The sequence below is a fragment of the Marmota marmota genome, unplaced genomic scaffold, assembly GCF_001458135.2.
Source record: "Marmota marmota marmota unplaced genomic scaffold, marMar, whole genome shotgun sequence".
Lineage (NCBI taxonomy): Eukaryota > Metazoa > Chordata > Mammalia > Rodentia > Sciuridae > Marmota > Marmota marmota.
Window position 1 is genome coordinate 6,238,345 of NW_026000130.1, and position 25,425 is coordinate 6,263,769.

The 25,425-nt window shown below is 45.5% G+C and overlaps 2 protein-coding genes across 4 annotated transcripts in view; one reads left to right on the forward strand and one right to left on the reverse strand.

The window, feature by feature from the left end:
- Positions 1–9,065, forward strand: part of Gnaz (G protein subunit alpha z) — a 34,831-nt gene extending 25,766 nt beyond the window's left edge. For both annotated transcript variants that reach the window (XM_048785026.1, XM_048785027.1), the window contains exon 3: positions 7,080–9,065. In XM_048785026.1, coding sequence (XP_048640983.1) covers positions 7,080–7,424 — 345 coding nt within the window. In that variant the 3' untranslated portion in view covers positions 7,425–9,065. The remainder of the gene's footprint in view (positions 1–7,079) is intronic.
- Positions 1–24,860, reverse strand: part of Rsph14 (radial spoke head 14 homolog) — a 97,065-nt gene extending 72,205 nt beyond the window's left edge. For both annotated transcript variants that reach the window (XM_048785028.1, XM_015500297.2), the window contains exons 1-4: positions 24,736–24,860; positions 23,444–23,688; positions 22,501–22,603; positions 18,111–18,229 (exon numbers count right to left, since the gene is read on the reverse strand). In XM_048785028.1, coding sequence (XP_048640985.1) covers positions 18,111–18,229; positions 22,501–22,603; positions 23,444–23,642 — 421 coding nt within the window. In that variant the 5' untranslated portion in view covers positions 23,643–23,688; positions 24,736–24,860. The remainder of the gene's footprint in view (positions 1–18,110; positions 18,230–22,500; positions 22,604–23,443; positions 23,689–24,735) is intronic.
- Between the last annotated feature and the right edge of the window lie 565 nt (positions 24,861–25,425).

The window sequence follows — 25,425 nt, forward strand, 5'->3', positions numbered from 1 at the left end:
TGTGGGCCTTGGAGGAGCTTTCTACAGGGGTATCCCAAAACAACACTGGCTACCCACCTAACCACAGGACCTCCCAAAAGGAGGTCAAGGTCGAGGAGTCTAGGGCTGATTTTTCAGCTATTTTGACATGGGTCTTTTTCATTTCTTAGAGGAAACTAAAACAGCATTTTCTAAACCACAGTTTACTTGAAGCATAAAATATAATTGCTCATTTTGGAAATTTTATGGTTTTTATATCAGTTATTCATCCCTTATGCATGGGGAGGGAAGGTGGTAGTCGTCACTAACCTGACAACCTGTGTGATGACCTGAGGTAATGTGACTGCCTCTAGCTCTGCATCCATCCAGGCACTCCAGGACAGGTGCCACATGCATGTAGCAGATGGGGACCCAAGCTCCCACCCCCAGTGGGTGAAGGGCCTAATGTCCCACAGCAAACAATGAAAACACTAGGGCAGTCAGCCTCTATCATGTGCTCACCAGTATACTTAGTTCTGAGTATGTTTGCAAATGTGTGTGTGTTTGATTAAAAGCCATGCCCCTTTGTGAGCTACTGTCATCATAGGTGAGGGGTATGAGGCACTGATAAGCTGGCAGAGTGAGACAAGAGACTGAGCATATTCTGTGTGGCATGGCTGGCCTATGTGAGGCACTGAGGGGCTGGTGAGTTGAGGGAATAGGAAGTAATGAGGAAATGGGGGAACAGGAGATAAAGAATATATTGGTCATGAAGAGCTTGTGTGGGACTCCAGATTTTATCCTCAGGAGTTTTAGTCAGGAGACAGCCTATAGGAAGATGGTTCATGCCTGAGGACATTAGAAATGAGGGGAGGAAGAGAGCTTCAGAACCAGCCTGGTGACTCTTCTGCTCCTCAGGGTGGCCACTGAGTTACCATATACAGCCCTTGGGTGACCTGTGAAGAAAGAACAGGAAGGATGTTGTCCTCTGGGCTTCTCTATAGCAACAGCACAAGTGGGCTTCAGGATACAGCACTGTGGTGTCCCAGGAGGGGTGCACTGAACTGAGGGTCAGATCATGGGTTCCATGAGGCCCTGGGTGAGACTCCTACCTCCCCAAATAGCCCTCCTATGAGCCAGCATTTAGCCTGACCTATTAATGGGGGTCAATAGTGGTAACTGGAAGAACTCAACTAGTACCTGGAGATGTTCAGCCCCACAAACAAGGGGAACTTACTGCAAGGAGACTGTCCTAACATGCAGTAGAAGAGGCTGACCCAGTGTGTTATGTGGTGCAATCTGCCTTGGCTGGCCATCAGATCTCTGAACTAAGGAGTCACAGGAGCTTCCTGGGAAGCCAAGCTGACTTGGGCTTATGACCAGCACAAAACTGAATCCCTGACTGAAAAGCTGAGGCTTTTTCCCCTCTATTCCACTTCATCCTCCTCTGCCCATGGGTCCTCCCGTTAGAAGTCACTGGTGAGAGGACATTCCAGTGCCAAAGTGAGGGGCAAGTGGTGTGGTTGGGGAGAATGCCCAGGTTGTTTAGTTTTGTGCCTCCTCATAATAGCTTGGCATTTTGTTGTTGTTGTTATTGTGTTGTTGTTGTTGTTTGGGGAAGGGGTAGAGTTACTGGGGATTGAACAAAGGGGCACTTTACCCGTAAGCTACATCCCCAGCCCTTTTTAATTTTTAAGACAGGGTCTTGCTAAGTTGCTGAAAGTTACAAAGTTGTTCCAACTCACAAACTTCCTGCCTCAGCCTCCTAAGTCTCTAGGATTACAAGTGTGCACCACTACACCAGGTTAGTCCTGGCATCTTACAGATAAGGAACCAGGCCCAAGAGGAGAAAGGAGTTGTCTGAGGCAAAACAAGCACTGTGCTAAGAGTGAACCCCAGCTGGGCGCAGTGACGCACTCCTGTAATCCCAGTGGCTTGGGAGGCTGAGGCAGGAGGATCACAAGTTCAAAGCCAGCCTCAGCAAAAGTGAGGTGCTAAACAACTCAATGAGACCCTGTCTCTAAATGAAATTCAAAATAGGGCTGGGATGTGGCTCAATGGTTGAATGCAATCCCCGGTACCCCCGAAAAAAAGTGAATCCCAGACCTTGTGCACATAACCAGGGACATCTGCTCTTTGTGTCATGAGTAGAGCCTCTGGGGAATTGAGACTGAGGGGTTTCAGCTCCTGACTAACCAGACACAAGCTCCACTGTGCTCCTTAACTCACTGGCCACTCAGAATACTATTCCAGGAGCTGGTTTGGCTACTATAGGTGCTGGCACCTGGCAGTGGTGCTTTAGATGAAGATGCATACTTGAAGGTCACCAAGCTGAAAACCCCTTAGGAATGGGCCATCAGTCCCTTTCATAATGTGGTGTGGGAGCCAAGGCCCAAACAAGTACCACCCTGAGGTAAAACAGGTTCAGTGACATTGGGTATATTTGGTTCTGTCGGAGCAGGGGCTTTTTTCTTGCAAATGGCTAAAGAAATGACTGCACCACCCTGGGGACTATAGCCAACCACTGACACACCTTGTTACAAATCACTGATTTCCCATCAACCAGCCCTGAGATTCCCGCCACTGCACAGGCTTCTAATGGGAACCGTCTGCTCCATGTTATTATTATAAACAAATGTGCAGACAAACCCCAGCCTCCTAGAAGGTGCCACATCGCTGGTGAGTAAATCTTGGAGAGTTGAGCATCAGTGCCCTGGGCTAGCATCACAATAACTAATGGCTGCTGCACTTCCTCCCACCACGGCTTCTCCATTGGCAACTGGAGAGGTAAGGGCATGGAGGGCTTCTCGCTGGAAGAGAACATTGTGGTTGGTGAAAAAACAGTGTTTTCCATGAGCCCTAGCAAGAGAGCCCCCCTCTAGGCTTTGGTCAGTGTGTGGAATGGGAAAACTTCTCCCTGACGGGGGTTATTACAGGGACAGCTTCTCTGATTCTTGGGTTTGATGAGAGCATGTTTGTATCTGGCTGATTGGGGAAGTCACTACAGGACAGAGAAGGGATGGATGTGGTAGAAGTGACTAGAATCAGTTATGGTGGTACAGAGGGAATAGTCAGCTATGTGCTAAGGAGATGGAAAGAATGCCCTGCAGGGTGAGCAGAACTTGGACAAGTAGGTGGTACTGCGGGAAAGAGGCCTGAGATACAAGGCATGTGGCCTCATCCCTCCCTTCCTCATACTCATGCAAACTTTATATGGTTTCCAGAGTCACAGCCCAAAATAGCATGGCTCTTTCAATGGCTGTGGTTTGAATTATTAGGAGACCACTCTGCCTACCTGCCTGCATGTGGGACTACAGGAGCATAGGAACAACTGTGACATGGTTCTGAGGCTAAGAGGCACCCATGGGCAGGCACCAGGACCCTAGACTGGGCACAAGTCAGGGGAGTAGACAGAGATCCCATCACTGCTTCTACTGTTGGTCTTTTTGAGCCAAGTATGGCACCACTTTCTGAGTATAGGCTCCTTTTTCAGTTTCCACTGAGCAGGGACCTATCTGTGGGCCCTCAGCCTCCCCACTGTCCCTCCTATCTCTGAGACCCTCAGCCTCTGGTCTAGGGACACATCCTAGTTGGACATAGTTTCTGCCTCACTTGCCAGGCCTTCAGACACCTTGAAAGGGTGCATGCCAGTTCATGCTGCCCATTCTAGGCCTTCTGAGCAGCCTTCCCAATTTGTAAAGATGCTAGAGTAGGTGTTCACATCCACCTCCCCATGGTACACTGCTCATACTCAATGAGGGCTCAGCCAGCATCAGTGAGGGTTAAATGGAGACAGCTAGTTTAGGGTCTACTCCCACTCTGAAGTTCCATGTCTTTGTGAGCCCACAAGTCACACACAAGGGTCAGTGTTTCCATAAGCTCTCCTGAATCCTGCCGGGCAGGACTCAAGAGATGGGACAAGAGGGACAGGCATCCATACATATAGAGGTTTTGTTATTCTTTGAGGCCCATCACCACCTCCCAGGAGCCTGCCATGAGGGCCAGTGTGGTTTCCCCTGGTTTGTCCTGAGGAATAGAGAAGAACAGGGAAATCTGAGCATCCCCAATACCAGCAAAGCAAAAGGAACCTGAGGTGTGAGAATGGGTGCCTGAGAGGAGGGGGAGGGTCCTGAGCTTCTGGGAAGCCCATTACCCTAATAAGGTCACTTCTACCCACACCTGACCTGAGGCTACCCACACCTAGACCTGAAATCAAAAACTCTGGTGAGCACGTGTGAAAGATGCCACACAATGGAGGAAGGACCCTCCCTCCTCTGCCTTCTGCTGCCTTCTGAGATAAGTGTCTGAGTTTCTGTGATCTTTGTCAGGAACAGGATGCCCAGAATCATTCAGGGTTTCCAAAGTCTAATGAGAGGCATCATCAGGGAAAGGGTCCAGACCACTTGGGTGGAAGGGGCTTATGGTGCCAACAAAAATGGTCGCTAAGATGGCCTAGGGGATAGATTTGCCCATCTGGTCTACTGGCCCCTCCCATTGCCACTCCAGCTTGCTCCACGTGGGTTTCAGCACCTGAGCTCTTCCCAGTCACATGTGCCCTACAGAGAATCAACCCACAGAGCCCTCCCTGAGCGATGGCCAGCATTCTTGCACCGTTGTAGCATGCTGAGTGCATTCCTACTTCTCTTCTTGGCTACATTCTTCTTCTTGCCCAAGAAGCTAGGCTAAACTGGATGCAGAATCGATGCCAACTCTCACCCCAGGTGATCCAGCAGGATTCAGGGAGCCTGAGCCAGGCCCTTACTCCCACTCTGTGCTTGTCTATCCACCCTTCAACCCCATGACCATACCCTGCTAATGACCAGACTATCCTCTTCATACCACCAGCCCACCCCTAAATGGAGCTGGATACTCCTGCCTAGCCCCTCTGTTCCCTCAGCCCCAGGGCTCACAGTTCTAGGGCCCATCGCCAGACATGTGGACCTGTCAGTGGCCCATGAGTTCAGAATATGTTCAGCGAGCATCTGCTCAATGAATATGTGTTAATGACCATAGCTGATGCAGTATTGGGGGTCAGAAACATAGCCTCCACTTATAACATTCCTATGAGAAGTGACAGCTCTGTTTCCACATTATCTTTACAATGTAGCTTCCAGTAATTAGAACTAATTACTCTCCCAGTGGAGTGTGACATTCCTAGACCAACACTGATCTCACCTTTGGGAACATCATATCCAGTTCAACTGTGGAGGTGCTTGTCCCCAGGGCACTGCTGTGATTGGAGCCTTGCCTCATAATTCTCTCTGCAGTAAGGTCACTTCCACCTAAACCTGACCTGAGGCTACCCACACCTAGACCTGAGGTTACCCACTTTTCAGTTTGTTATTCTGAGATCATCTAAAGAAGGAACAAGATTAGATTTGGAAAACATGGTCTCCCAGATGGACATAGAAATCAGGGTGACTGTGAGGCATCCTCCCGGCTACCCCTGGGGTGACCTCCCTTGGATCCAACCTATAAGAGCAGCAAGCCTAGAGATCCTAACCAAGGGACATGGAACACATTTCCTGCCTCTCTAGCTCTCAGTTTCTTCATCTGTACAATGGGAATAAGAAGGTGTGAGGATTGAACAGGTATCACCTCATGTCCATCTGTAGTTGCCATTTATTATTACTGCAGTCATTGGTGATATTGGTGTCTCACGTCTGCACTGTTAATGCCAACTACATTGCAATGCCATGGTCAATGGTGATAAAATCTGGTCAGAAAAGACCTTCAATCCAAAGCCTTACATCTTTTTTTTTAATGTAAATTTATATTTATTGACTTTATTATTTTTACTGCATTTCCACCTAATTTGTATGCAAGTTACATATTCTTTTTTTTTTTTTAATTTTTTTTTTTTAATATTTATTTTTTTAGTATTTGGCGGACACAACATCTTTGTTTGTATGTGGTGCTGAGGATCAAACCCGGGCCGCACGCATGCCAGGCGAGCGCGCTACCGCTTGAGCCACATCCCCAGCCCCAGAAGTTACATATTCTTTCAGAGATTTCAATATTTCTATCAGAGATTAAAATATGATTACTTGGTTTATTAAGTCTAATATCAATTGGCTTTTTAATCTTTAACTTGGACAAGGGCTGAAAACTTCTTTTTTTTAAAGAGCGAGAGAGAGAGAAAGAGAGAGAGAATTTTTAATATTTATTTTTTAGTTTTCAGCGGACACAACATCTTTGTTTGTATGTGGTGCTGAGGATCAAACCCGGGCCGCACACATGCCAGGCGAGCGCGCTACCGCTTAAGCCACATCCCCAGCCCCAAAGCCTTACATCTTAATTAAACTGGACCCAGACTTGTCTGGACTTTTAGCTGGTTCAGTTTATCTTAAAATGAGGACAACTTTCACCAGCAGTAATTCCAGGTAGGAGTTCTTGTAGTTCTCAGTAGTTATTTCTTTTAGAAGTAAGAATTGTCAGTTTTGTGGTAGATTGGGGAGACAAAAGCATTATACTGCTTGAAGTCCAGAGTTACTCAAGGTCCTCAGAAAGAAGAGAGGCAAAGATGGGTGGTGAATAGGGCTGTGTTCTATAATTTGGTCACCGCCCTATCCTGAATGCCATCTTTCTGCTCTTTACATGCGCCAAGCCTACCTGCTCAGTCCAGGCCACCAGGTAATATGGCCAGGATCCTGCCCTCAATATACAGCAGGGCTGGAAGCCTTTGGCAATGTATAAAAGCCAAGTAAGGTGGGGAGAGGAGCCTGGTGCAGGGCAGGCATTTCATTCCTAGCTCAGAATTCTTTGGTTACAGACGTGCAGGCTGCTCCTTCAGAAGTACCATGTAGCAGGATCGAAATTTCAAAGGACTGCACAAAACCCAGACTTAAAGGAGACATGATCTCATAGCAGCTCATGTGGAAGATTTGAGCTTCCGTGCATGGATGTAGGGCAAGCAAGAGACAGGCATGGGAAACGCTATGGGATTCAGAGTGTGGGAGGAAGCTGACCTGAGAGAGGAAGGACTTTACAAAATCATGGTGTGTCTCTTGGGGACCAGAATTGGGCTGGCAGACCCTGTGCTAAGGAAGGCTTCCTCCCGGTAGGACTAAGGGTCTAGGGTCTATACTTGCTAATGCCAACACTTTCCTTCCCCCACCCAGAGTCGAATGGCGGAGAGCCTGCGCCTTTTTGACTCCATCTGCAACAACAACTGGTTCATCAACACCTCACTTATCCTCTTCCTGAACAAGAAGGACCTGCTGTCAGAGAAGATCCGGCGCATCCCGCTCACCATCTGCTTCCCTGAATACAAGGGCCAGAACACATATGAGGAGGCCGCCGTCTATATCCAGCGGCAGTTCGAGGACCTGAACCGCAACAAGGAGACCAAGGAAATCTACTCCCACTTCACCTGTGCCACTGACACCAGTAACATCCAGTTTGTCTTTGACGCAGTGACAGATGTCATTATACAGAACAATCTTAAGTACATTGGCCTTTGCTGAGGAGCCAGGCCCAGCCTGCTTGCCTATGGTAAAACCCATGGGGTATCACACCCCAACTCGTGCTAGAGAAGCCCAACCCAGGGGCAGGAAATGGGGAGCCTGAAGAATGTCCCCCACAACCCTCAGCTGCCACCTCCTTGGCCCCACATTTCTGCAAACATAAATATATATGGATAGATTGCTAGGTAGTTAGACACGTGTGCACATGCGCGCATGCACACACAATACACACACACACACACACACACACCTGGAGATGGCAGAGTTCTCCAAAGCACTGAGGTCTCATCAAGATTTGAAGAGCTGTTGTCACAAGTTTATTATAAGATCATCCTGCCCCTTCACTCTGCCTTCCTGAGCTGGCCCCACTCTGCACAGAGGTCTGCATCCAACTGCTGAGGAAAGGCAGCAGGGCTGGGACCAGGTCAGGCCAACTGTGTCCCTGTTGCCTGGAGAAAGGCCAGCTCACCACCTGAATTCTGGACTGAGTACCTTGCCAATGACAAGGAGTGAAGGCTAGAGCAGGGACTGTAGGCCATCCCTGCTGGCCATACCCTACACACAGCTGCTCTGTACCCCATTTGTCCTGGACCTGGGACCTGAGGAGCCATGTGACAGCACTAACCAGACCTTCAGCCACTCATGGCTCTTTTTAAACAGCTTCAAAATATGCAGCAAAAAATCAACACAATAAAACAAGTGGCACGATTTACTTCAATTTAGACCAGCTGGGTTTCCAGTTTTTCTTCTACTGGTCTGATGTTTTATAAATTGAAACCTGGTTTTTCTTCTCTGACATACTTTTTTTTTTTTTTTTAATTTTGGCCAAATCTCATCGTGTTTCGCAGGAAAACAAAAAATATACAGAAATTTCGGATGCAGTTGAGTATTCTTTTTTAAATGCAGATTTTCAAAACATATTTTTTTTCAGGTGGTCCTTTTTGTGTCTGGCTTGCTGAGTGTAAAAGTTGTTACCCGGATGACACTGTCCCTCTGCTCCAAAGGATTCTGGGGCGAATAGTCCTGCAAGGCTAGTGCAGGACATATGTTGTACATAAGCCTCTGCAGTGTCCTCTTGTTATTGGTGCAGTTTTCTGCTTTGTTTTTATTTAAGAAAAATAAATGTGATGTATTTAAAGAAGGTTCTTCACCTAGGAGCGAATGAACAATAGCTAAATGTCTTGGTATTTAAAGCATAAATTATCTGTGGCTTTGCTGAGTGAAGGAAGGAGAGGCAAGAGATTGTTCCCCTGCAACCCCCAGTCCCCGCAGGCCCCAAGCCTGAGATAGGCTGGGAGCTGCTACGACTCCTGTGAAGGCACAGCCAGCGTTGTGGCCTGAGGGAGGCCCTGCTGGGACCATGCACTCTGCACCTTCCTGTCCCATGGGCCCTGGCCTTGAAAGGACCTTGGCCAAGAACCATGTGTAAATAAGAACCCCTGCTGCTGGGAGGGGAGGCACCTCCAGAGCCCTTAGCAAATCTCCTTCTCTCGCTCTTTGTTCAGTACCCATGTGTCCAAGGTCAGCGTGCAGAATCACAGCCAAGGACTTGAAGAGATGTACAGAGGGAAAGAGAGGAACTGGTGATCATATGAAAGTCAAAGATTGTCTACTTGAAGAAAATAAAATACCCTGAATGGAGCCGAATCTTGTCCCAGTGTTCTGTGTACATGGCTAAATTTGGTGCTGTCTCGGGCAGCTGGGGCTACCTTCCACACTGAATTTCCTTCCTCTTCTGCTCCCACATTTCCACAAAATTAGATAAATACCCCCCACCTGTGCTGAGGATTGAACCCAGCTGGGCAAGTGCTGTAACACTGAGCCACACCCCCAGCCCTAGGTAAAATCATTTTAAAATTATTGTCAGGAATAACCTTGAGAGGAAAGAAGCTGTGAGAGTGGGGAGACCTGTCAGGGCCCTGTGGCTTGAGGAGATTGAAGTCCAGGGGAACCTCCTATTGCCCTCAGGAACCTGCCCAGCAATAGTCTAGGCTGCACCATTAACCAGACCCCTCACCCTACAAATGACTTCTGCTGATCTTCCCAGGGCAACTGGGAAGAAGTTCACTCCCCATAAAAGTGTAGTGCAAACCCTGTGGGTGCTAGGGAAGAAGTGTACACTGGGACCCACTGCTTACTGACAAGCTTGTGTTCTTAGGAATATATACACCTGCAAATGCATACACACACTCATGAATACAAATACATGCACACATGTGCAGATCCACCACTTGGACCTGGCTCCGGCCACCCCATTCCCACTGTATCCAGTGTGGGGATTCCCTTTCTACCTCCCCACGTCACCAAACAGCAAGAACCCAAAGGAGCTTTTGTTTAAGAAGAAATAACATGTAACTTAAAATTGTTAACACTTATTTTGTGCTTTTTAATGCCAACTGTGAAAAAGAGCAGTTATTTCACTGTGAGCATCTTTAACTTAAAAATACATAGCTGATGTGCATAAAGACCAGAGGAGGACTTCCCCAGTAAAGAGCTCCCTCCTGGTTCTCAAAGCCCAGTCAGCACAAGATTTCCCACAATTCCCCATAGGCTGCAGAAGAACCCCAGATTCCCAGACCCCCATACTGGGGTCTCACAGCTGGGCTCCTTAGCTCTGTCCTCCACTGCCGCTTGTGTGCACTGGTTCTTCTCTCACAAGACCCCCCCGCCCCTTTGTTCTTGCTGATCTCTCTGCTTTACATGCCCTTTCCCAGCCTCACAGCCCAGGATCCACCCAACCTTCAGTTCACAGCCACCCCAGCATCACTGCCCACATTCTACTTCCTAGAGTACTCCAAGGCAAAGTAAGAAGAGGTGTCTGCAAATTCCACTGGACAGTTCAAGGGAAGGGCACCATCTGACCCACCATCTTTCTCCAAAGGCACATGCTGAGTTGGAGAATCCAAGAGAGACCAATAAGGCAAATATCCACAGAAAGCCTTGCAGGGGAGGGCAGGATGAGGATGGCTGAAGGGGAGGAGCTGCGGTCAACCAAGCTGGCCTGCCCTCTGCTGGTGATTATGTCTAGCCTATCTTACTACATTATAGCCCCAGCCTTCTCTCCCAGGACACACTAATGCGTAGCTCCCTACCCCTGAGAGATAGTCATCCTTCCCTATAACTTGTATGGTCACCAAGGTGGGACAGTGGGGGGATGACCGTGGTCACAGTAATCCTATCTCTCATCAGTGACTTCTCACTCTTTCCCACACTCCTAGGAAGCCAAGATTATTTGTTCTGATTTACAGAAGAGGAAGCAGACACTGAGAGTGGACAACTTCCCACCATCAGTGTGTAACAAGTGACGCAGTCAGGCCTAGGGTCCAAGTGGCTGCACTCCATCTGTCCACACTCCCCAGAGTTCCTGCCAAGCCCTGGACAATGCCAACCATCCAGGACAAATGGGCATAGGAGTATGGGCCCAGCTGGCAGAGGGAAGGTTACATAGCACCATGAGGAGGAGGGGGCCATACTGAGGCTGGATGACACCCTGGGGACATTCATCTCACTGAAAGGAGCCTGGCAAGGGTCCTCAATGCTGAGGCAGGTCCCAAATCAGCAAGTGCCAGCTAATGCAGCCCAGACATGCTCTGGGGAGGATCTGATCCCTGTAGTAATTCCATTTGTAACAGTTTGTCTCAAACTACTTGGGAATATTATGAAAGCCTCAAGGAAAATGCCACCTTACCCAACAGAGATGGTGAAGATAGATTCTATGACCATTGCCAGGCTTGACATGGTCAGGTAAAAGGGAGGAAAGAGGGGAGGAGGCATCTAACAGGTACAGCAAGTTGGGAACCAAGCAAGCAGAGTGTCCCTGTTGGTGGGCATTATCCCCACTAAGACTGGGGATAGGAGCAACAGCTCACCAATGACTGTCAGGCCAAGCATGTGCCTGGGCCCCTGATGCACCCTGTCCTGAGGGCAGGCAAGGAAAGAAAGGGCCTGCCCTTCTGAGGCAGCTCCTTCTCCCTCTGCCCTATGGTGTCAGGGCCAGGAGGAATAGGGTTTGCTCTGGACCACTTCCCAGGCAGCTGGGTGTCTGGGAAACTGCTAAGGAGAGAGAAGGATTCCCTGCCTGGGGCTGAGGCACACTGCTGAAGGGAGGGCATACCCACTTTTCTCCTCCAGCAGTCCTGCCTGGAGAAGCAGCCTGCTCCCAGAACTTAAGTTCTTCATGGACACAACCACCCCCCCAGATTTCCCTCTAACTGCTATGACTCTAAGGATGTCCCCTATCCCTCAAAATGCCTGGAATCAAAACTACATCCAGACATCTCCTCATCTGTTCCCTGCCTCTCCAAGGCTCCTGAGACTTGCTCCCTTCTGGAGCCAGGAAGCCAGTTTCCTTAGGCAGGGTCCCTCCTATGGAGAACTAGTACTCTCCTCTGGGTTAGGAAGGGTACCTACCTTCACTCCCAAGGCCTGACCCAATCCCAGGCTGCACGTACTGGGATCAGGGACACATCAGATCCCACCACACTGCCACAAAAGCTAAACCAGCATCTCAGAGCCTGGCACAAGGATGGGGTAACAAAAGGAAGAGCCAGGCCAGATTCACAGGTGTGCCTGGTCAATCAATGCACCTGGGACTGGTAGTGGAAAACTTCCAAGGGACCCTGGGGTGTCCAGCTGTATCCCAAAATCTAGTTAGGAAAGAATCCTCAATTTAAGCACCAGAACTCTCTCCCCCAGAATGCCTGACCACAAAATGAGACCTGTTTTCTCAGGGGGTTAGCAGGAGCAGGGGTGGGATAGCAAGAGTAGTGGGTGAAAACAGAAAAATCCTTGGTGATCACTCAGGATCTAATGGGAAGCCAGGGCTGGAAGCCTCTGCATGGCCTTTGCCTGGACAGTCCTGGTCTCTCCCCTCCTAACACAGCACTATCTTGGGGCATAAAAAGTAGGTCTCGAAGGAATGGGCAAGGGCCCTGTAGGAACAGTTTTCAGTCCTAGGGTGCCACCTGCTGGTCACTCTGGGAAATCACATAGCAAATCAGACCATCACGCAGAATTAGAGGGAAGACCTTACAAACATTCTCCCACAGAAATTCCGAATTACAGGGGAGGAAACTGAAGGCACAGTCACGAGAACAAGACAAGGGTTCAATACATATTTATTGAATGAATAATCAATTGTATAAGTGAATTATAGCCAGAAAACAATGAATGATCCTTTAAAATATAATATAAAACCTGCTGAACAGTATTTATTGACTGCTAACCACAAACCAGGTACTCTCTCAGGAGTCAAGGGAACCATGATTTTTTAAAAAAGCATCTTCCTTCAAGTGTAGCTATGGATAGGAAACCCATAGTAATGACCACAGCATATCCTGAGAGCATGCTGAGTCCTACGTTCAGACTATGTCAGCTAAACTATACAGGTGACAAAATTCAAGCTTCCATGGGCTACACTACTGCCCAAGGTCACATGCTGATAAGAGTACAGCCATCAAGGAAATAAAAGCCCATGCCTTACCTAAATATCCCCAACTGTAAGCCCAACAAGGGCATCACTTCGGGCAAAGCCACACTGGCCAACCCAGAAGCCACAGTACTCAAAAATTCCTCCAGGATGGATGTCCAGGGGTACCTATCACACTACCTGCCTATCTCCATCCATCTGTACAGCCATTCTCCCAGCCCCAACCATCCCTCCACCAGAGGGTCCCAGGCCTCCCTTCTGGGCCCTTCACAAATGATGAGCAGCACCCAGCAAATCCTATGACAAAGGGCCAAGGCTTCTGTTTTGGTTTGGTTTGGTTTGGTTATGGTTTTTTAGGTACTAGGGACTGAACCCAGGGCATTGTACATCCCCGGGGCCTTTTTTTTTTTTTTTTTTTTTAATTTTGAGACAGGGTCTTGCTAAGTTGCCAAGGCTGGCCTTGAACTTGTGATCCTCCTGCCTCAGCCTCCCAATTTCAGGCATGCAACATCATTTAGAACTCAGATAACCAAAGAGCTTTTGGGATCCAGGCAGTGTTAGATTGTCAAGCACTAAAAACAGACAGATAGAACTCCTTTCCATGTATCTTCACAGACTAAATGTGAAAAGCAAAACTTAAAGGTTTCAGCAGAAGATACAGCAAAATATCTTCAAAGTTCAGGGTAAAGAATTCTCTTACTCAACACACAACCCTACCCCCCCAAAAAAATGCAAAGGAAAAGATTGATGAAACTGATTACATTATTCAAATGAAAACTATGGAGCCAATGATTCAACAAATAAATAGTAAGAAGTCACAAACACATCTTGGGAAATGATATTTGCAATGTAGGTAACCAACAATGGCTTGAAATCTGAGATAAACGAAGAACACTTCCTGGAATCAATAAGAAATAGAAAAAGGGGCTGGGGCTGTAGCTTAGTGCCAGAGCGCTTGCCTAGCTGGCATGAGGCACTGGATTCGATCCTTAGCACCACATAAAAATAAACAAACAAAATAAAGACATTCTGTCCATCTACAATTATAAAAAAAATTAAGAAATAAAAAAAGAACTCTGAGGTACCCTGGATCCCCAGAGGCTCTAGGCAGAGGTTGCCAGAGGGGAAACTTTTTTTGATCCTTTTTACTGATCACAGGGATCAACAAAGCAACACAACAATGAAACACCAGAGCTACCCACTGGGATGCTAACAAGGATGTGTGATCGCCCTCCTCAGGAGAGGACCCGAGGGATTCTCCCTTGAGTGTACCAGGAAAACCAGAGCTGGAACTCTCACTGTCATTCCTTCTGCAGCACAGGAGCCGAAACACCCAACAGAGAAACAAGTGAAAACTATGGAGCCAACAATTCAACAAATAAGTTGTTTCAACATAGAAACATATCATGGCATACTTTATGGCTGTGGATAATATGTCAGAATACACTCTACTGTCATGTATATCTCAAAAGAACAAAAAAAAAAAAAAAGAAAAATATCATGGTTCAGTCAAATGTTGTGAAAACATGAAGCAGTAGAAATAAATGAAATACAGCCCATGATATGACATGGACAATCTCAATATTTATCCATGCTACTTTAAAAAATACCTTTTAAAAAGCAGTGTTTTAAGCTGGGCATAGTGGCACATGCCTGTAATCCCAGCAGCTGGGGAGGCTGAGACAGGAGGATCCTTGAGTTCAAAGCCAGGCTCAGCAATGGTGAGGCACTAAGCAACTCAGTGAGACCCTGTCTCTAAATAAAATATAAAATAGAGCTAGGGGGCTGGGATTGTGGCTCAGCGGTAGAGCGCTCGCCTAGCACGGGCGGGACCCGGGTTCGATCCTCAGCACCACATAAAAATAAAATGCATTGTGTTGTGTCCATCTACACCAAAAAATAAATATTTTTTAAAAATAAAATAGGGCTAGGAATGTGGCTCAGTGGCTAACTACCCCTGAATTCAATCCCTAGTACCCACATTTTTTAAAAAGCAGTGTTTTAAAAGGTATTTTAAGTAACATATGGATATGTACAGCAAGATCTGTTAAGACATGTTAAGACATACAAAGCAAAATTACATATATATATAATATAATTTATATTTGTGATAAATATAAAGATTTATTGAGGATCTAGTCACAAAGTTTATTAGTGTTCAAGGGAGGATGGGAGGAAGAGTGGGAAAAGGTTCACAAAGTACTTGGATTTATATATGACTTTTTTCAAACAAATATGAAATATTGTAGAATGTTACAATTTGGCAAAGCTGAATGGTGGTATTCAGCCTTCATTATTATTATCTCTGTTTCTCAAATGTTTTAAATAGGTAACACTAATTTTAAGAGCCTTGGGTGACACTTTTAAATAGGTAACACTAATTTTAAGAGCCTTCCCACACACTAGGAATGAGAGGTGACCAAGTCCTGCCTCACTCTGAGTTTTAGCATGGTGAGCACAGGGCACAAGTTTAGTTCAGCCCTGGTACTGGTCCTCTATGAAGACACCAGATACCTCAAGGCTCTCAACACCAGGCACATGTGAGAAACAGCCAAGGGTGCATTTAAAAATATATGTGTGTGGAATAGATGTGTAGCTCAGTGGTAGAGTGCTTGCCTGGCATGTGGGAGGCCATGGGTTCAATCCCCACTACCATATAGGGAAAAAAAACTGTGCAGAGGTGATCCCCAGAGACTGATCTTGGTGGTTTGGGAGAGGACCAGGGATATAATTGTCTTTTAAAAAAAAATTGTAGATGGACATGATACCTTTGCTTTATTTATTTATTTGAACCAGTGCTGAGGATTGAACCCAGTGTCTCCACGTGGCAGGCAATCATTCCTCCACTGAGCTATACTACCAGCCCCTGTAGTGGTCATTTTAAAAATACCACTTGTTGTCTACCCTTGCATGCTGCCCAACATCTAGCCCAGTTCAGCTGGAGGAAGATGTGCCTCAGGAATAGGCAGCAATCCTCATGGGCACTGCTCTGCTGGGCTTGTCTCTCTGCACCTGATCCCATAGTCATTTGTCTCTGGGCCTTAATTCAGGGAGGTCTCACAGTCCCTGAATGCTTATACTTCTTATACAGGGTGCCAGACTGTACACTTAGCCAGTGTTTTCTCACTTTGATCTCACTTTGTCCTCACTTTATATTTGAGGAAATAACTTGTAGGAATGAAGGGAAGGGAAACCAGATTCATCTGACTTCTGCACTATAACATTGACTTGTCTACCTTTACCTAAAATACCACTTCAAGGCCTACTGTCCCAACTCTTGGAATGAGCACTTCATTTAAAAATGCTCATGCAACCAGGTGGATGTCGACCTGACGAGTGTCAACCCTCTAGCTGTGGTTGGCATGTGATTGTTACCCTAGATTCCCCATCTAATTAGCAGGAGCAGTCAGCTGAAGGGTACCACAAACCAGGGTTGAAGGGGCCCACAGTGAGTGTGTACAACATTACCTTTGGGGCAGGCCTTCTTTATTCCTAAAAACCTGCTGTGACATTTCATAAAAGAGAACTTTTAAAGGGCCTCCAGTCATTCATGGTAGCCTGCACCTGTGATCCCAGCTACTCAGGAGGCTGAGAGGCAGGAGGATCACTTGAGCCTATGAATTCGGAATCAGGCTGGGGAACATAGTGAGACCCCCCATCTCAGAATAAATAAATAAATAAATAAATAAATAAATAAATAAATAAATGGGCTCCCCTTTAATTACCAAGGAAATGCATATTAAAATAGAAACAATTCGGGGCTGGGGATGTGGCTCAAGCGGTAGCGCGCTCGCCTGGCATGTGTGCGGCCCGGGTTCGATCCTCAGCACCACATACAAAGATGTTGTGTCCACCGAAAACTAAAAAAAATAAATATTTAAAAAAAAAAAAAACAATTGGGGCTGGGGATGTGGCTCAAGTGGTAGCACGCTCACCTAGCATGAGTGAGGCACTGGGTTCGATTCTCAGCACCACATTAAAAAAATAAAGATATATATTAAAAAAGTAAAAGTTTAAAAAATAAAATAAAATAAAAACAAGATACTATATACACGTACGTACGCACACACATACACACACACACACACATCAAACTAGCTAAAATAAAAAGAAAAGACCAAATGTTGATTAGAATGTAGAATACCTGGAACTCTCATATACTGCTACTGGGAGTGAAAATTGGTGCAACTATTTTAGAAAATCATTTAGTAGTACCATCTAAAGCTGAACATGAATTTATCTTATGCCAGCCAATTCTACTCCTACATATGTCTCAAAAGAAATGTACATATGTGCCCACCAGAAGACATATATAAGTGTGTCTATACCCCTTTGTTCTTGGTAGCCATAAGTAAAAACAACTCAAATGTCCCTCAGCAGCAGAATGGATAAACTGCAGTACACTCTCATTATATATATAATGTGTATACCAAACCCCAGCACTAAAACAGCAGAAATCAGTAATATATAACATACATGAATCTCAGAAACAAAACATTGAGTGAAAGAAGCAAAATATTATAATCTGTATGTTTCTATTTCCATTAAGTTTTTAAAAAGACATGAACAGGGTTGGGGGTATAGTACATGATTACCATGTATAAGGACCTGTGTTCAATACCCAGCACTGAAAAAAAAACATGAACTAAGCTATGGCCTTATAAATTAAATATATTGTTTCTCTTTGGATGTGAGGTAGAACCCTGTATGGTGTTTATGGGAAGTCTTGGAGTACTGAAATATGCTATGTATTTCTTGACTTGGGTAGTTGTCACATGGCATACTCATTTAGTGCAATTTAATCAAATATTCACATATGTGATTTTGCTTTTGTTGTTGTTGTAGTTATTGCTTTTTTCAGGTGAAGGGTGCTGGGGGTTGAACACAGGGCCTTGTATTTGCTAAGTATGTACTCTATCTCTGAGCTATGAACTACTGCCTGTATGTGTGCTTTTAAAAGTACATGTTATATTTTAATAAAAAGGTAACTTTTTTGTTGTTGTTGCTAAAATTGTTGAGATGTGAGTCTGTTATCCAGGCTGGTCTTAAACTCCTGGGTTCAGGTGAGCCTCTTAACTTGACCTCCCAAGCAGCTGGGATTATAGGCATATACCATCATGCCCAGCAAAATGGTAATCTAAAAAAATTTTTTTAATATACTGAGGACTGTGATTTGCAGTCTGGCGTGTATGTGACCTGGCGAGGAAGTCCAGGGGCCACAGGAAAATCTACCAGATCTGCTTGTGGGGCAAGCCTACCTGAAGGTAGCTGGGCCAGGTACTTGAATGCCTGGTGCAGGTTCTGCCGGCACAGTGCATAGGGGTCATCCATCAGGAAGGACAGGGCAAGGATGATATCATTCTCTAAAAAGCCATTTCTGGGAAGAAAAAGTGGATTTAGACATAACTAATATCATGCCTGGAGAGGATCAAATAAGAGGTCAGGCCCCTGTGGGAGTCTGAATTCATGTTAGATAGGGCAGACAAGGCCAGAAGCAAACACCACATTCTGGAATCCCCAGAAGCCATGAGAGCAGAGCAGTAGTTGATGTGGTGACAAGAATCACATAGCTCTGCTCCTTCCTAGCCATGATTTAGACTCCAGCTCTTTGTGCCCCTGTATTCTTATTTTCACTCTTCTGGCCCTCAATCAATCCCAAGGTCTGTAAAATGAGGATGGTTCAGCAGAGGGGTTCAGGCAAAGCACCTACCTTGCCTGAACTGCAGGGCTGAGCTCACTGGCTCTCAGTTGAGCTCCATAAGCCCACCCGCCCCAACTTCTCCCACTTATCTTCCCCTAGTTGAGTTGTGAGCTTGCCAGAGGCCAGCTGCTTACCTCCAGACCTATGGGTACCTGTTATGCTTGTTTTTATAATTATGAATAGGGTAATTATAATTATGAATAGGATTATATATATATATTAGGTAAGCCAACTAGGTGAGAAGACTTTTTAAAATTTCCTTATAAAAAAAAAAGTTTGAATGTTTTGCAAAGACTCAAAAGTCTAAAAAACAAAAAAAAAAGTGAGATAATTGTAAAAGATTCTAGAATGTTTTTTGCACACAGATTATTTCACCAATGTTTTTCAGTTCTTGCTCTGCTTTAATGAAACCATAGTTGCAAATCAGGTGTGTGGTTAAAGAAAAAAAGTTGACAAGGACATACCATACAGTGGATCCATAGCCTAGAAAAGGCCTAGGTCCCATATGGGGATTAGCAATGTCTTATCATTTGTGTTTTGGGTTAAAATGAATCATTTAAAGAAAATATACCATTTCTTTCTTGGATCCCCTACTATCCTCATCACCCCTCCATCACTTTTTTTGTTTGATTGGATTTGGGGGAGTTTTTTTGTTTTTTGTTTTTGTTTTTGTTTAGGGTTTGCCCAGCAAAATGGTAATCTAAAATAAATTTTTTTAGGGCACTTGATCACTGAGCCACATCCCCAGTCCTATTTTGTATTTTATTTAGAGACAGGATTGCACTGAGTTGCTTAGCAAGCTTCGCTTTTGCTAAAGCTGGCTTTGAACTCGTGATCCTCCTGCCTCAGCCTTCCAAACTGCTGGGACTACAGGTATGTGCCACTGCCGCCCAGCTTTCACCATTTCTTTAAAGCAACCAACTGATTATTGAATCCAACTGAACTTGTAAAGAGGACTGCTGAGGTCACATCTGTCAGAGCAGAATTCATAGATAAATGAGAAGTCATGTGTGAAGCCCTCAGCTAAGTTCCCAGAATATAGGACATATGCAACTAATTATGCTACAATGGCATTAACCTTAAAGAAATGTTTGTTGTTGTTATTGTTCTTTTAAGATATACATGACAGTAGAATGTATTCTGATATATTATACATACATGGAGTATAACTTATTCTAATTAGGATCCTATTCTTGTGGTTGTACTTGATGTGGAGTTACACTGGTCATGTATTTATGGAATGTTTTGAATTGTTCTGGAAGAAAAGATCATAATGGGACACACAAGTTGCAGGGGACTTCACTGACCATTGGGTTCTCGACAGTCAGTACCCTATGACCCATTCTATGTCATTCATGCTTGAAAGCTGGGTGGTGCATAACGGTAGTCCCAACTACTCAGGAGTCTAAGGCAGAAGGATGGTTTGAGCCAAGGAGTTCAGGACCAGCCTAGGAAACAATGAGACCCTATCTCATTTTTAAAAATAAAATAAAAAGATTTGGGGGGTCTATTTCAGTGGCAAAGCATGTCCTAAGCATGCATGAGGCCCTGGGTTTAATCTCGATCACTCAAAAAATAAAAATTATAATAAAGCCAGTTATGTTATCTGTGGAGTTATGTGGCCCCTCTCACTAGCACACAAGCTAGAGGAAAGATTAGACCATTTAGGAAACTCTCCTGTTCATGAAAATATGTGAATTGACTTCCCAAGGTGTCAAGATGCCCAGCCTGGGCTGCTATCCTCATCACCCCTTCCATCACTTCCTGTATAGCAAGAGGGCAAAAAGGTTTCAACACAGGCAGTTCAGGGCAGTTACACAGGATTTGAATGGGCTCCAAAACCTGTTGGCTTTAGTTGTAAGATTACTGCTGAACTTGGGGGAAATATAGAAATCACCCATATTTGTTTTTGGCCCTTTGTCTTCCTTGTCCAATGTAGTATGCTGGTAAGAGGCTGGAGTTTGGACTCCTAGACCCTGGGCACATAGTAGTAATGTCCTCTCTCTGGTCTCCCCCAGTACCCAACTTGCCTCACAATGGTGGTGTGAGGAATGGCTGAGAACACTGAATATGTTTTGTGCGAAGGCCAGATTTTTCGCCATATCCTCCCATATTGTTAATGTGGGCACAGCCAGGACTCCCCAGTGCAGGTTATCCTAGTGCCACTAAATAATTTACTGTCACCTTCCCTAGGCACTTACTTCTATTTGATCATCTCTCCTCAGCATCCATTGTCCCTCCCTAAAAACTATAACCTAATGTCCATATCAAGTCCAGAAAAAAAAAAGGAAAAACAACAAGAAAAATGAGAGACACTTGACTCCTGGGCCCTGTCACTCCCCAAGCTCTCAGATCCCTGGGGTCCTCCTAAGTACCTGCTCCAACCTGATCCTGTACCCCTAAAATTGTTTTTGTTTGTTGATTGGTTGTTCTTGTTTGGTTTGAGTCAGGATCTTGCTGTGCTACCCAGGCTGGGCTTGAACTTGTGGGCTCAAGTGATCCTCCTACCTCAGCACAGGCACACACTAGCACACCTTGCCCTGTTTAAAGTTTTAAAGAACCATTCTGAGGTAATTTCAGATAGGCAAATTGAGACTTGTATCAAAAGGTCACAGAGGAGAAGAGTGTGCCCCCCACCCTGACACACCAGAGCCCACGGCCTCACCCCACTGCTCTGACCACAGCACTGATCTACTACCTGTTGCAGTGTGTGATTTAGAATGCTAACTGCGGCACTACCTTCCCCTGCCTCTATCTCCCCCCATGTCCCCACATCATCACCATCACTCCCCATTCATAGTACCCAATTAGCCCAGGGCTGCAGGATCAGGTTGAAGCAGGTACTCAGAAGGACCCCAGCAGTCTGAGAGCTTGGGGAGTGACAGGGCCCAGTAAGTTTGGGTTTTATGAGATACCCCCACACTCTTGACATGGATTGACATCTCTCAGAATGGGTGACTGCTGTTCATACTCAACAAGCCTAAAGGCAGTCAGCATCTTGCCCTTTAAGCTGCCCTTCTTTTCTGGACCTGTGCACACTGGCCATTATTATCCTTTATATAGAAGACCAGGGGTAGAGTTTGGGGATATGACTTAGAGTTTGGTTTGTTTGTTTTGGTGCCAGGGATTGAACTCACGGGTGTTTAACGACTGATTCATATCCCCAGCCCATTTTATTTTATTTACTTTGAGACAGGGTCTCACTAAGTTGCTTAGGACCTCACTAAGTTGCTGGGGTTGTTCTCCACTTGCAATCCTCCTGCCTCAGCCTCCTAAACCACTGGGATTACTGTGCCCAGGTGGGGTTCTGTTTTTAATACAAAGTAAAACTAGTGATCTCTGGTCAAAAGATTGAACTCAACTAATATGATAAAGCACCTCCAAGCCTCCCCTTACTACCACTAACCCTTAACCAAGGGTTAGTGGTAGTAAAATATGTTTAAATGTAAAATGCAAATCTGTACACAGGAAAGGGACATTTCTAGGTGCCAGAAACCAAGAACCTAGCATCCTGAGCAAGAAGTAAGATCACCAATCTAAAACAGATGTGTGCTTTGAAGCTGGTATTTTACCACCTGCACAGGAACAGGAATTAGAGCCACAGACCCTGTGGGGATCTGGGACAGGGAAATTGGCTTCCCATAAAAATCAAAGAAAAGACAAAATTGTTGCAGATGTGGGATCTGAACTAAATTTCTACCTTCAAAGTGGGAAGTTCATAGCTAGACGCTAACATAAAAATTAGTCTGGAACAGAGGGTCCCATTAGGCCCTCACAAAAGGAACCAAAAATCACCCCACACAAAGGTTTGTTCTGGTCAAACAGAAGTCCCACCAAAGACCAGTGCTACAGAAAAAAATTAAGAACACTAAGGTCAGTCAAGAACATCCATCCAGAGATGAGTGTGTCTTCCAAATAAGGCATTGGTCTAAGAGACAGCTGCCCACCTGCCCACGTTATGAGTCGCCATGATGTAGAGCACCTCGGTGGTCTTTATTCGAACCACGTCATCATCATCCTTCAGCAAAGATTTCAGGCTCTCCAGGAAGCCTGTGAGATAGAAAAATCTTTGAACATTTGCCATTACTAGAAATTAATTAACCCAGAAGTCAACTTGTGAGAAAATGTTGGACAACAAGAATGACTAGCGTTTCCACTGCTTTGGGTGTTAAAGAATCATGTCAGTTACACAGCATTTGAGAGTCACTGAAAGGGCTCACACCCAGAGACCATCTCATCTAACACTTCTCAATTTTCCTTGTATACTTCCTACCAGTGCCTTCTCTCAAAATCATCCATGGTGTTAAGTAAAAGACCTTTGCCATTTCTTTGACCCCAGGAGAGATGTGAGATAAAATTACAACCCTGTCCCAAACTAGTCACATGACCTTGAATGGGATATATCTAAGGATACCAGATTCAGCAAATAAAAACTCTGCACATGACTGTAATCAGTGATTCGGGAGGCTGAAGCAGGAGAATAACAAGTTCTAGGCCAGCCTCAGCAAATCAGCAAGGCTCTAAGCAACTTAGTCCCTGTCTCAAAAATAAATTTAAAAAAATACAAAGATCTGGGGATGTAACTCAGTGGTAAAGTGTCTCTGGGTTCAATCCCCAGTACAAAAAAAAAAAACCTGATTAATTTATTGATTAGGCAATCCCAGACTCACACCCTTTCTTTGAACCTCCGTTTTCTTGTCTGTAGATTCAGAACATTTCCTCTCTTAAAAGTGCCACTACAAGAACTAAGATAACTCAGGCACAACACTTGAGGTACTGCTGGCCCCAAGTGAGGCTCATTAAATAGCAACCCTTATTACTGAAGCTCCAAACAGTGTCTGAGCTATGCCAAGATCCCAGTCATGGTCACTTGGGCTGTGAAATTCTCACCTAGGTTGATGGCCTCGTAGACATACTCAGGGTCATGCATGAGATCACAGAGGGCCATGAGGGCTTTCTGCCTTGTCAGCAGGTCTTCTGAATTTAGCTCTTCATTCAGCTTGGGCAGAGCCCTACAACCATAGGCAATGGCAGCCTTGGTGGGGTTGACATCGGGAGGAAGATACTTGGAGATCTGGGCATGAGCCATCTTTCCACATGCAAAGGACTTTCAAAATGAAGTTCTGCAGAGACCACTGATTAAAAAAACCCAAAAAGCTGTGTTATTACTATTGTGATTTAAAGACTACTTTTCATCTGATCATCAAAACTGTGAGGGCAGGTGGATGGCTATATTGCATTTTACAGATAAGCAGAGTTCTCCCATGCAATTCATTTAACAACAGAGGAAAACACTCTGACAGTTCATAAGCTCGGTTCTCACAGGCACTGAAGGGACAAAACAAACCAAACAAGCAAACACCAAGATGGTCTCTCTATTTAGTGATTATCTGATGCCAGCAATAACTAGTACTTAACTCAACCACCCCATAAGGAGAAGACTTGTATTATCCACATTTTACAAATGAGGAAATTAAGAGAAAAGCCAAGGAGCTTGGAGGTCGAAGAATTGGTAAAGCTAGAAGCCATTGTCCAAATCCAGGTCTAGCTCATTCACCTGTCAAGAACCCATATTCACATGTTTAGAATACATCTGCAAAAAAAGAATTAAGGTTAGAGGATGAGTTATTTTTATTACACACACACACACACACACACACTTTCAACAACTATTAGCAGTGTGGCTTAGTGGTTAAGGGCTGGCTGCAATCCCAGGTCAGAGTGGTCCTTAATAAGTTTTCTCCTCCATCTGTGCCTTTCTACAATTACAAAAAAAGAAGTAATAGTAGTACCTCCTTCCTGTCCTTCCAGCATTCTCATATTAACCATTAACAGACGCCTACAAGCCTGTGGCTATTGTTATGATTGTTATTGCATTTAGTCACATAGTCAGGAATCTCCCCAGTAAAAATTGAATCAAACTCTGATACCTGGCATCAGATGACAAGGGTAAAGGGGCCTCTCTGGGAATGACACAACCATATCTGATCTGGGCTCCCCTCTCAGGAAACAGTAGGCATTGGGACAGGGACCTGCCCTCCTCTAGAGGGCACACACTGGAGTCCGGTCATTTATAGAAACACGCAGGATAAGGTGTGGAGACATCGGTCCTGGGTGGGCAGGTCTGGGTAGGTCAGGGAGCCCCCCTGTCCCCGCGCCGCTGACCCACAGCCGCCCCTCACCTGCCTCAGCTCTTCCAGTCTTCTGGCACCCCCCAGCCGTCGGCGTGCTCCCGTTGCCAGGCAACCTGGTTGCCAGGAGACTCCAGCAGCGGCTGCTGCGTCCGGCTTCTACAAATGGCGCCCACGGAGCAGGCGCGAACGGCTGCACTGATGTCCTACTCCAAGTGGGAGCAACAATGTTTGACAGGTTTACTAAGGGGAACAAAAGTGACCCCCCAGCTTTCTTCAGGGTACAGAACTGAAAGGAAGTGACTAATGTATGCCTTTCTCAGTACTAGGCACTTTCTTTTTCTTTTTTCGTACTGGGATTGAATCCAGAAACGCTTTACCACTGAGCCACGACCCAAACCTTTTTATTTTTCTTTTGAAACAGGGTCTCACTAAGTTGCTTGAACTTAGAATCTTCCTGCGTCAACCTCCAAAGTCGCTGCGAATACAGGCCTGCACTATCATGCCCAACATTTTCCATGCTTTTGATCATCAGAGTAAAGCCATGAGGTGGTTAACATTATGCAGGTTAGGGATAGGAATCTCAGGTTCAGTAGCTTTCCCCAAGTAGCTGGGATTATAGATATCATTACCATGACTGGCTCCCTCCCAAAGCCTGTATTGCCTGTAACTCTAATGACCTCTTTGTCCTTCAAGAGGCAAATTGGTGGACACTTTCTCTAGGAACCTTTTTTTCCTCTA